The sequence below is a fragment of the Rhinatrema bivittatum genome, chromosome 1, assembly GCF_901001135.1.
Source record: "Rhinatrema bivittatum chromosome 1, aRhiBiv1.1, whole genome shotgun sequence".
Classification (NCBI taxonomy): Eukaryota; Metazoa; Chordata; class Amphibia; order Gymnophiona; family Rhinatrematidae; genus Rhinatrema; species Rhinatrema bivittatum.
Window position 1 is genome coordinate 289,506,517 of NC_042615.1, and position 12,976 is coordinate 289,519,492.

General features: G+C 39.8%; 1 protein-coding gene across 2 annotated transcripts in view; it reads left to right on the forward strand.

Moving 5' to 3' along the window:
- The window catches only part of AP1AR (adaptor related protein complex 1 associated regulatory protein), a 152,938-nt gene that overhangs the window by 113,136 nt on the left and 26,826 nt on the right, over window positions 1-12,976 (forward strand). The window contains exon 9 of one of the 2 annotated variants that reach the window (XM_029596201.1): window positions 985-1,355. In XM_029596201.1, the coding sequence (XP_029452061.1) occupies window positions 985-998 (14 nt within the window). In that variant the 3' untranslated portion in view covers window positions 999-1,355. Of the gene's footprint in view, window positions 1-984; window positions 1,356-10,576; window positions 10,706-12,976 lie in introns of those variants that run through there. The other variant, XM_029596193.1, reaches the window with a different exon arrangement.

A 12,976-nucleotide genomic window follows, 5' to 3' on the forward strand; every position in this document is an offset into this window, starting at 1 on the left:
GTCTTGCCTAACAAATCTGCTTCATTTTTTTGAAGGGGTTAATAAACATGTGGATAAAGGTGAACCGGTAGATGTGGTGTATTTGGATTTTCAGAAGGCGTTTGACAAAGTCCCTCATGAGAGGCTTCTACGAAAACTAAAAAGTCATGGGATAGGAGGCGATGTCCTTTCGTGGATTACAAACTGGTTAAAAGACAGGAAACAGAGAGTAGGATTAAATGGTCAATATTCTCAGTGGAAAAGGGTAAACAGTGGAGTACCTCGGGGATCTGTATTGGGACCGGTGCTTTTCAATATATATATAAATGATCTGGAAAGGAATACGACGAGTGAGGTTATCAAATTTGCGGATGATACAAAATTATTCAGAGTAGTTAAATCACAGGCAGACTGTGATACATTACAGGAGGACCTTGCAAGACTGGAAGATTGGGCATCCAAATGGCAGATGAAATTTAATGTGGACAAGTGCAAGGTGATGCACATAGGGAAAAATAACCCTTGCTGTAGTTACACGCTGTTAGGTTCCATGTTAGGAGCTACCACCCAGGAAAAAGATCTAGGCATCATAGTGGATACTACTTTAAAATCGTCGGCTCAGTGTGCTGCAGCAGTCAAAAAAGCAAATAGAATGTTAGGAATTATTAGGAAGGGAATGGTTAATAGAACAGAAAATGTCATAATGCCTCTGTATCGCTCCATGGTGAGACCGCACCTTGAATACTGTGTACAATTCTGGTTGCCGCATCTCAAAAAATATATAGTTGCGATGGAGAAGGTACAGAGAAGGGCAACCAAAATGATAAAGGGGATGGAACAGCTCCCCTATGAGGAAAGGCTGAAGAGGTTAGGGCTGTTTCTGTTTGGGTGAAAATTATAGACTTGAGCGTTATGAGAATTGTGCGCTCTTGATATAAAAATTGGAGAAATTGTTAAAAAATAATTTTATAATCATGTGGGCATTATTTTGGTGATTTATTGTAGGTCATATCCCGTGAATTTATAGTTTGTCCCTGAGGAAGCCCTCTTGTAGGGGGGGCGAAACAAGGATCCATTGTTGGACTGGAGATGCGGATGGTGAAGGAAACAAGCAACCCTTTATGCTAATCGAATTGTGAAGGACGCTTAGAAGAAAATTATTGGGAGTACACCGTATGTGTACTTCATTATAAAGATTGGAAACTGGATGAAGAAAAGTGTTTCTATTATACAAACAATAATATATTTTTTTTGATGTATTTTTTGCACTTTTGAAATATTGTATAAATTTCAATGTGTCAGTAGTGTGTTGGTTTTAAAGGTATGAATGGGAGTGATTGTTTTTTGTTGATTTTAACTGTGTAATGGTTTACAGATTCATGAATAAATATTATTGCACATTAACTGAAGTCAGGCTAACCAGTCTGTAGTTTCCCGGATCACCCCTGGAGCCCTTTTTAAATATTGGGGTTATATTAGTTATCCTCCAGTCTTCAGGTACAATGGTTGATTTTAATGATAGGATACAAATTTTAAAAATAGTCTAACTTCAGTTTATTCCCTGCCTTACTGACTGTTAAAAGCACAAACACACACAAATACACTAATAATATTCCCAAATAGTTAACTTCGTCCCAATACTTTTAAAAAAGAAAATGTATTTATTTTATTTATTTATATACCGACATTCGATATGAGATATCACATCGGTTTACATTCAGGTACTGTAGGTATTTCCCTATCCCCAGAGGGCTTACAATCTAAGTTTTTTACCTGAGGTAATGAAGGGTAAAGTGACTTGCCCAAGTTCACAAGGAGTGACAGCGGGACTCGAACCCTGGTCTCCTGTTTGTAGCCCACTGCTCAACCACCAGGTTATTCCTCCTCCCAATATACATGGAGAAAAGCTAATTGAGGTGAGGGGGAGGGGGAAATTGTAGAGGGGAACTAAGGAAGTTAGTTAAATGCCTGTTGGAAGAGCCAGGTCTTCAATTGTTTTTTGAGCATATGTGGGTTAGGTTCCAAATGTAAAGTAGGAGGCATTGAGTTCCAAATAGTGGGTCCTGCAATAGATAGCGCCCGATCTTTTGTGGAGCCGAGGTGTGTGAGTTTGGGAGCAGATGTGTGTTTGGTCCCTTTGTAGGCGGATCTGGTAGGTCTGTTAGAGGAGTGGAAAAAGAGAGAATCATTCATCCAGTTAAGTCCTGGTTGTAAAGGGTTTTGTGAATGATGGTGAGACTCTTCTAGAGGATTCTGAATGAGATGGGGAGCCAGCGGAGGTCTTTTAGGATGGGATTGATGTGGTCCATTTTTCGTGTGTTGGTGAGGATTCTGGCTTCGGCGTTCTGTAGCATTTGGAGTGGTTTGATGGAAGAGTTGGGGAGGCCAAGCAGGAGGGTGTTACAATAGTTGTTTTTTGAAAAGATGAGGGCCTGGAGAACAGTACGGAAATCATTGAAGTAGAGGAGGGGTCTGAGTTTAAGTATTATGAAGTTTGTAGAAGCATTCTTTGGTGGTGGTGTTTATTAATTTTTTTAAGTTAAACTGGTTATCTATGATAACTCCCAGGTTTCATGAATTTTGGGAGAAATGGGATGAATTGGAGTTAGATGTTGTGTTTGCGAGGGAGTTGATCATTAAATTGTGTGATATGAGGAGGAGCTCGGTTTTTGCAGTGTTGAGGGCAAGATTAAGTGTATTAAGGAGGGTATTAATTGACGTGAGGCAGTTGTCCCACATTTTGAATGTGTTAGGGAGGGAGTCTGTTACAGGGAAAAGAATTTGGACATCATCCGCATAAATGAAATGAGTGAGGTCTAGGTCAGTTAGGAGCTGGCAGACAGGTAACATAAATGTTGAACAAGGTGTAGGATAGCGATGAGCCTTAGGGGACTCCTGTGGATGAGTTGAGGGGGACTCGTATACTGTTTCCAAGTTTAACCTTGAATTGTCTATTGTCGAGGTAGGAATTGAACCCGCTCAGGGCAATTCCAGAGATGCCAATGTTTTTTAGTTGATGTAGCAAAATTTCACGGTTAATAGTATCAAATGCGGCTGAGATGTCGAGCATGGCTAGGATGTAAGATTGTCCTTTGTCCATGCCCTTGAGAAGGGTGTCTGAGAGGGTGATTAGGAGTGTTTCAGTGTTGAAATGTTTTCGGAAACCAAATTGGGACGGGAAAAGTATTTTATGTTTCTCTAAGTGCTCAGAGAGACGGATGTTGACAACCTTTTCCATGATTTTAGCTAGAAAAGGCAGGTTGGATATTGGCAGATAATTAGCAAGTTCAGCGGGGTCGAGGTTTGCTTTTTTAAGAATGGGTTTAACGATTGCTTGTTTTAGTGTGGTGTGTCTAATTTTGGGACTCATAGCTTAGGGCACAAGAACACTGCAATTCAGCAAGAGGTTTTAAAATTTAGTTTATTTTGGCTTTTTTTAACATGAGGCAACGACAAGTGTTCTTGTGAGATGCAATCTGCCCTCTATCTGTAATAAGTAGCATCTCCCTGAATCTCTGCCATGCTTTGACTTATATAATTAAATACAACCTTCCCGAAGCTTCCAGAAAAGTGTAACCGCCCACAAACACATGATACGGTTGTCATGACAATCTATCCTGTATAGGAAATGCTTGTGAGGACCTCCCTCAACTAAGAATTCTTCTAACCCTGTTCCTCCTCCCAATGTAAACAAGTTCCTGTATCATACTGGCTTTGATGCAAGTATTCTCTTCTTGTCTTCTGTTGTTCTTCTTTGTTTATTGTAAATAACTCACAGTCTGGGTCTTGAATAGAGCTAGGTTTCAATTTTGTAGGTTGGCACCAGGGTTCATTCAATTTGGTTTCAGGTCATTGAAACCAATATCTGCAAGATAAAGGCTTGCATCCTGGTTTCCTGCAGAACGAGTATCCCTGCATTGTGAAGTAAATGTGGCCATTAAAATAGGCCTCTCTCCTTTTGTTGCCAGCAAATCTGTCTCAGAGATTCTCTGCAAGTCATTGATGCCTTCCTGGCCTGTAATTATAAGCTTTGCAGGATTTACCAGTTTCCCAACTCTTCTGCATCCGTTGAATCTGTGATAGTCAAAAAGTCTCTCAAAGTTCATTCACCTCTGACAGGCTAGTACAGCAGAGGAGTCTGGGTATTCTTGGTTATCTTACTCAGACATATTCTTCATTTCCCTCTATGGGACACCTTAAAATGGATAGGTGTCACATCAATCAGTCTTCGATGCTAAGCCATGACAGAGGAACTTAAAAGTGTAACCTAACCACTAACCTTGGTATTTATCAGGTGTAGTGCATAGGTGTGTGTCCCTCTAGATTCTTAATTAATATGAAGGATGCTCCCACAAGCATTCACTAGTTAATCAAAAAATAACATAGAAGAAAACCAAGAATCTATAGAAAAACTCATACTGTGTTGTGCATACATGATGTAAAAGTGTTGCAAAGCATAAGACATATTCTAGTCATATGCTGTAGTGATGGAAGATCAAATACAAAAGCATATGCATGATAGGCAAAGGCATAGCAAAAGTCTGAAACATCATACTAATTCTGTAGGGTATGTATAGTACTATCCAGTATTATGACAATAAACTGTAGCAGTGAAAGCACTCACTGTATGGACTGTCCTAATTCACTTGTAGCAGTCATATATCCAAGAGATAATACAGCTGTGTAGGGCAAGTATTAATTATTAAGGTAAATGATGGCTAGTAATACTGCTTCGTCTTCAGATACTTCTAGGGGAAATGGGGCTAATACCCTTCTCAAATGATGGTAAGTCTAAATATATTGGGGATAATCATAACAATAGATGAAAGCTAACTCTGTGAGAAAGTCTTTAACATATTATGTAATCTAAAACAAACTAATGTACTTTGCAAAATTGATAAACCATCAGTGTAAAATTTTACACAGGGAAGGAAGGAATGTCATATAAATAAAAGACAGAAATAAGGAAAATTATATCTTCCCCTTTGGAATCCTAAATAGAAACCCACTAACTTATAAGTCACAGATAGAGTTTATAATGAAAGGACCAAGATAAGAAGAAAAGAACAATGAGCAATTAATATGCCGAAAGATATAGTAATAGAATGTTGCAGATCCCTATAGCAAAGCTCCTCATGTGTAAGGTACGTATTTGTTTCAAGGAGAAAAGTAATCTTTGTGAAAGAGAGTGAAACAGTCATTAGGTAAAATCTAGTAAATAGTGTCATAAGAAAAGATATTCAAAGAAGGGTTCAGCAAAGACATTAGAATAAGAGATAGAATATTGAGATATTAAAGATCAGCAAAGTGATTATCCTAAGTGCAAGCTGCAAAACCAAAGAATAGGAATAGCTTATAACTTAGGCTGGTGTGAAAGAGAAATATAAAGAGATCTCCCTCTTGAACCCTGAATTATCATATTTGAATCACAATGAAACACATCACCCTCTATGTGATCAAAGCAGCTTCCATAGATAAAGATAGGAAAACCTAGTACATATGCATTTAACTGAGTCTGCATATAAGTATTATAAAGTCTAAGACTGGAAAATATTACTTAACTTGGAACATACAAACTAATAAAAACAGCATCACTTCAAATAATATTATTAACTTGAACACCTAAGTGCTGACAGAGAATGAAAAAACCTAAATTCTGCATAAAGTCATTCCCACAAAACATAGAAAAAACAAAAATCAGGTATAAATTGTACGCCTTGCAGTCCATATAATATGTAAGAAAGTCTGTGACCATAATTTCTGCATTCAGGGCGTATATAGTTCTTTTAGTAGGAGTCAGTGATGATGTCAAGGCAGAATCTCTTAGCTCCTTAGATTAGATGCATGTGTATGAATTCAAACCTAAATAAAAGTGCAACAAATCCGATTAAGTAGTAAGAAAATACTTTTATATCACGTACTCCCTATATTTAAGTTGCCAAATAATCCCCACATTATTTCAAAACATCATGCAATGGTCCAGACATAAATACGCAAACTGTACATTAAAACATATATGTCACAGCACTGACCACATAATACATTCATTCATTCATTCCTCCTTGTACACATGTAACATAGAACAGACAACATGACAAACGTTTGAGCTCAAAAAAGAAAAACGTATTTTAAAAATATAAAAGAATTGGATCGATCCACAAAAGAAAACAAAAACTCAGAATGAAAATTAAAATAGATCTATTCAAAAATTGAAAAGGAATCAAACTGGAAAAAAACTGATCTTCATCTCCCATAGCATAGAGACAGATGCGCTTTGTGCTTTAGTACCCTGGAAAGAAATCTAATATATAACAGTTAATATAATGATTAAAATGAAAGTTAAAAATGACATTACATGTTCTTTAAAAGTCAAACTACTGTTATACCTTAATTCAGCAAAAAACAGTCATAAAGCTTCCTTTCTCTGATGGTCCACCCCTAGGAGGCGCTGTCCCCTGTGATAAGAGCTACTTCCTTTTACAAATCTAAAATCTCTTTTTGTTTTCCTATGCTTGTAAACTCCTAACTCGCCTAAAGAAAAACTTAAAACAAACAACTTTACACTTAATTAGAAGTCATTCTATTTCCATCCAATATGCATATGTTCTACAAAGTTCTTACTACCAAATCCTGCAAATACCCTAAATAGAAATACGAATCATTTCCAAAAGCACAGACATATCAGCTAGGAGTCAAGAAGTCTGCAAAATAAAAGGATGGCACAGACTAATATGCATTAACCAAAAGTTTTTCTTACTGGCATATAAATAGATAATAGGCATTGCTGCTTAACTCTCTGCTGTTCACCGTCTCACAATCTTTCTCCTTTACATATCATCTAACCAGTCCACAATACAAACATGTAATACCTGAACTCCCATCAAAATAAACCACCTAATTCATTCCCTTACATCTAAAAGTTAGCAGCTAGTGAGATATAATCAAAACTAAGAACTAACGTAATTAACACATATTGCCGCAGAAAGGTCATGCATATTAGTGCCGTCCGTTTATTTCTGACCTGTGTTTAATTTAAAATAAATCATATCTTCACACAATTTTAATGCAACCTACTTATATCTTTTCTCTCCTTTTACCCAAAACAGTCTAAATTTCTCAGCATACAGCCTTCTGCATCTTCATAGATCTCTTCCCTCTTTAACATTACTTCATCTCTCATCCCTAATATTCACTTTCCCCATACTTTCAACACAAATTTCTGTTTTCACATTAAACAGATCAATTCATTAGTCCCTCTTCTATCACCTGTGCACTCTGTCCTATAACATACTTAAACCTCAAACCTTTCAGCAGAACTATAAAATCCATTTTAAAAGTGACTCACTCCCAGGGTTTTTTCCTTTCTTCTCAACCACATTCCTAAAGGGGGGTCACCTCCTCTCCCGCCAAACAACTGTTACCCTCAATGCATAGGTTTGTTAAGTGATAAAACCCTTAAACAGATCATTTCATTAAAATAAAGTTGCTCTCTTGTAGTATATCTATAGATTGTTTTCCTTTCTATCTCTCTGCCTATACCCCTGACCAAAGAAAAAACCATACATCCCTCTCCAATGATAAATCAAATCTAATTATGAATGACTTTAAATAAACACAAGTTCATGCTTTCGTTCTTACCAAATGAAATGAAACACAATGCACAATAAACTCTCGGTAATCACACAATTCTAAAAACTTAGATGCAAATATGAGCATCTCTGCATTAATGGTAGGAAATAAAACCAAAAACTAAAAAGCTTACTGGGCTGGTTATTCTTTTTCTACGTTTACAGTGAACATAAGAGTCCTTGTGGCCAGCCATGGCTACATCAGTCAGCCCTGTACCTTGAGGGGGAGAGGGGAGAAGCAAAACACCAAAAAACTGAAAAACTTCATTTCTCTAGTTAATGATACCCTAACAGCAATCACGCATTAACTCCAAAGCAAACTTAAATATGAACTGATAACAATAAATCTCATAGACTAAAATAAACTGGAGGCATTTATGTACCTCTGATCACAGACAGCTGTAAACTATAATATCCAGCCATGCAGTTTCTAGTTTTAAAAGCACCGCATTTGTTTTTGTTTAACAACTAAACTTTGGTAAAAATCCACTAACGAAAAACACCTTATCATACTAATTATAAAACTTTCAACTTACCAATTGTATCTTATTCCCTCTTTCTCCTTCTGAATCTACACACTTACAACAGCCGCTCCCCCGATGTAAAGTAAAAGTGAAAGTGAAAGTGAAACTGCTTGAGCGCAAGCCATGCGGTCTAAGAACAAAAGACCCCAGACTGACTAGTGCTGGCTACCCCTCTGTTTTTCAACTGTTCAATCTGAAAATACCAGAACTTAAGTTAGATTTTAATCAAATCATCAACTCATGTCCTGTCTCCCTAACATATATTAAAGAACATTGTGCAAAAAGTATTCTAAACCTGATATAACACACAAGCTATATACACTGTACAACAAATAAAATAAAAACATTGCTACTTACAGATTTTTTTCCTTTTTTTTTTTTTTTTTTTTTTTACATACTCACAAAATGGATCCAACTTCATTCCACATCTGCTCTGAACTCATAATTCTCCGGGATAAACCTCCAGTCCACCTGGGTAACGCAATCTTTGAACGGCAAGCCATATTTTACCCTTCAAGAACCTAGTATTACCTTCGTCCGCCAAAAGCAATACTACAGCTTATTAATAATTAATAATTAATAATAACAACAGTTATTAGAGTCCCACCTGGGGTGCCAAAATGTCTAATTTTGGGACTCATAGCTTAGGGCACAAGAACACTGCAATTCAGCAAGAGGTTTTAAAATTTAGTTTATTTTGGCTTTTTTTAACATGAGGCAACGACAAGTGTTCTTGTGAGATGCAATCTGCCCTCTATCTGTAATAAGTAGCATCTCCCTGAATCTCTGCCATGCTTTGACTTATATAATTAAATACAACCTTCCCGAAGCTTCCAGAAAAGTGTAACCGCCCACAAACACATGATACGGTTGTCATGACAATCTATCCTGTATAGGAAATGCTTGTGAGGACCTCCCTCAACTAAGAATTCTTCTAACCCTGTTCCTCCTCCCAATGTAAACAAGTTCCTGTATCATACTGGCTTTGATGCAAGTATTCTCTTCTTGTCTTCTGTTGTTCTTCTTTGTTTATTGTAAATAACTCACAGTCTGGGTCTTGAATAGAGCTAGGTTTCAATTTTGTAGGTTGGCACCAGGGTTCATTCAATTTGGTTTCAGGTCATTGAAACCAATATCTGCAAGATAAAGGCTTGCATCCTGGTTTCCTGCAGAACGAGTATCCCTGCATTGTGAAGTAAATGTGGCCATTAAAATAGGCCTCTCTCCTTTTGTTGCCAGCAAATCTGTCTCAGAGATTCTCTGCAAGTCATTGATGCCTTCCTGGCCTGTAATTATAAGCTTTGCAGGATTTACCAGTTTCCCAACTCTTCTGCATCCGTTGAATCTGTGATAGTCAAAAAGTCTCTCAAAGTTCATTCACCTCTGACAGGCTAGTACAGCAGAGGAGTCTGGGTATTCTTGGTTATCTTACTCAGACATATTCTTCAGGTGGGGACTTTGCCAGTAGTGAGGGAGCAATTAATGATGTCTGCAAAGGGTTTGGCAATTACATCCGGGATAGTTAGTAAAAGTTTGGAGGGGATGGCATCAGCTGGGTGGGTGGCAGGTTTGAGTTTCTTTAAGAGTGATTCTATTTCTAATTTAGATGTGGTCTCAAGATGATCCAACAGGGGCACTGGGATGTTGGTTTTTTTTTGGGGGGGGGAGTTGGGATGGGGGGAGAATGGAGGAAAGCTGGAGATAAGTTTGTAGATTTTGTTGTTAAAGAAGTAGGCAAGGTCGTTACTTCTGTTTTTGGAGTCCATGAGGGCGGAAGAATGGTTGGGGGTTTTTGTGAGGTCAGATACGTATGAAAAAAGGGCTTTAGGATTAAATTGGAGGCCGTGAATTTTACATGCATAGAAGTCATGTTTGGCCTTCTGAGTGGATGCTCTGTAGGCATGTAGGGTGGATTTGTAAGTGGCAAGTGTTGTAGGGGAGGGGTCTTTGCGCCATTTCTTTTCTTTATTTCGAAGGTAGTATTTCAGGATTCTTAATTCAGGTGAGTACCAGAGTTTTTTGTTAGATTGAGAGGGATTTATAGATTTTGAGGTGAGGGGGCATAGTTTGTTGGCTATGTCTTTAGTGATGTTATCCCAGGAGTCTGTGTCAGATAGGTCAATTTTTTTGTAGGGCTTTAGTGAGGGAGATTGATAGGTCATCTCTTGAGCAGGGTTTTCTAAACTGGATGGTGATGTCCCAAGCAAAAACTTACTGATTCCTTTCAGCCACCAGCAAGGTGATCCTCTCCTCTGTGCTCCCACTGGTTTAATCTTCACATACTTTTTATTATGGAAATATGTAAAGGAAAATTGAAAAGTGAAGTAACAGAAACAAAGATTTTCTTATATACTCCTTGTTGATGCCAACCGTGAGTAGGGCATTTCGCTTTAGCTCTTAAATCATGCAAATGTGTGTTTATAATCAGTCTTCTCTTTGATCCAGGGCTTTCATCAGAAGCCACTGTTTTAACACCAAATACTGAGAGCAGTTGTGATTTAACAACAAAAACTAAATCAGCAAGTGGGAACGATGACAGTGCCTCACTGGATCTGGAATGGGAGGATGAAGAAGGTATGGGTTGTTTTGTTTTTTTTTATCTGCTCACCATATCATCATAAAATTTCTAAAGCAGCATCAATGTGAAGGTTTTAAAAATGCATTTCAATGGGTATCACCAGTTCTAAAATATGCTCTAAATGTTCACTTAGCCCTGCTACATTTATTCATGCCCTGTGGGAATGCCTGCTTATTCAAGCTTTTTGGGAGCAAATCCGGGAGAAAGTGTCAGATATCTTTTCCACACAAAAACACTGGCCAATGTCATTTTGTTTGTTGAACATAGATACAGGCGAATCTTCGCACAACCATGATAATATTATTTTCTTTTCTAAAGTGTGTTTGATTGCAATAAAATGTATTCTCTTGAAATGGGCGGAGGCTGTTCCCCCGGATTGCTCCTTATGGAATGCACAATTGTCTAATTTATATCAGATGGAATATGGATCCTTATACAAGACTTTTTCTCATAAGAAAAAAGGTTTCTTTCGTGATATATGGAGGGTCTTCTATGTAACTCTCCCTGAGGCCATTTAAAGTTGTTTCCGCTAGAAGATCCAGCCTCTCATGGTGTTGGGTCCACATAATCACTCTCAGTCAATTGAAAATATTCAATTTTATTGTATGGTTTCCTTCAAAAGCCAATAGGTTGTTACTCGTTGATGTAATTGTAATACTTTCCATGATGTGTCTCCTTGTGGCAATGTGGGGTAGGGTAGGGGGGGGGAGGAGTATATGGGGATAATATACAAAAAACTATCAGGAAAATTTTTGTATAGTAAATTTAGATGTATGTTCTGCAAGATTTTTGTATTTTACCTTGTTGTACAGCATTCATTTGGTGTGGAATTGTTGAACTGTTTTGTTCAATAAAATACTTTGGGGAAAAAAATAATGCATTTCCTAGCGTGTAGTAGATGGACTCAAAACAAGTGGGTATAGTGTGCTCGTGCTAGCAGTTTGGAGACTGATCTGACGTCAGCACGGGTACGTATATCCCCACAGGAAGTGCAGCAACTCAGTAATTTCCGTCTCCAAAGCAGTTTGGAGCTACCTAACACTCGCTGAGCATTCTTCCAAATCCTACGACTAAATTCTTAGAAGAAGATCCTACCTGAAGATCGAGCCCCGCACTCCTGCGGTGATACCCTCGGGTCCCTCCCCCAGTCTAGTTTCCCGAGGTGATTTCCGTGGTCCTTCGGAGGTAAGAGCCTCGGTCCGGTGGCCGAATCGCGGCAGGGACCTAGCCCCCGAGTGAGAAAGGCTCGGGCGTGGCGTAGAGGCAGCCTCGGTCCCAATCCGTGCGCGGTGAGGACTTAGCCCCGGAGCGAGACGAGTTCGGGCATGGCTTAGAGGCAGCGGGTGCACTTCCTCGAGCGCAGCGGTGAAGGTAATCACCCTCTCCCCCCGCAGCCGGAGACCGCCCGGGTCGCAACCGGGAAGCGCCGAAGATCAGGTAAGGCGTATATCTTTGCTGGGTCTCCGGAGAACGAGGATTAGCGGGGTCGGCCTCCGTGGCAGCCCACCATTTTGCCTGCCTGCTCGCCGTTGTTAGGCGCACGAAATTGGGCGCACGTTGACAGCGTTGCTACGCGCACGCCGATAGGCGCACGCTGCTAAGCGCACATTCAGAAGGCGCACGCTGACAGGCGCTCATTGGTAGGCGCACAGCTTTCCCGTATTTGCAGGGCGCATAGTGATAATCTACGCAATGGAGCGTGTGAGAGCCCAGGCGCCCACAGAGTTGGCGACTCCAGAATCGGGCATACGAGCTCTAGGCCTCTGCTCAGCATGCCACCTCAGAGCCACACAGAGTGAGGAAGCAGACTCCCTATGTGCCCAATGTGAGGAGGCCTTGGGAGTTCCAGGTCAGGGCAGATCCCACCCCGGAACTAGCAGGCCGAAGTGAGCAGCCGGGGAACCCTAGAGATCTGGTGCCCCTGAGACCAGACTCTGCTTCACTTTCCTGGGTGGAATTGTTCAAGGGGATTCATGCCTTTGTCCAAATGCAGTCGGCTCCCCGAACGGACCCATACGTACCAGATGACCTCGCCCCTGGACCCTCCAGGCCTAGGCACGGCCACTCACCACCCGGAAGCCCCACTTATAGGGATTCAGACTGCTCTGAGGAAGAAGGTGAACCTCCCTCGGGGATAGAGCCATATCGAACCATGAGACGCTTCTTCCTCAAGGAGGATCTCCCAGACCTAGTCTCTCAATGCCTGTCTGAGTTGGCTATCCCGGGCCAAGGCACCCCAGGGGAACCTAGAATGAACCCCTGCTATA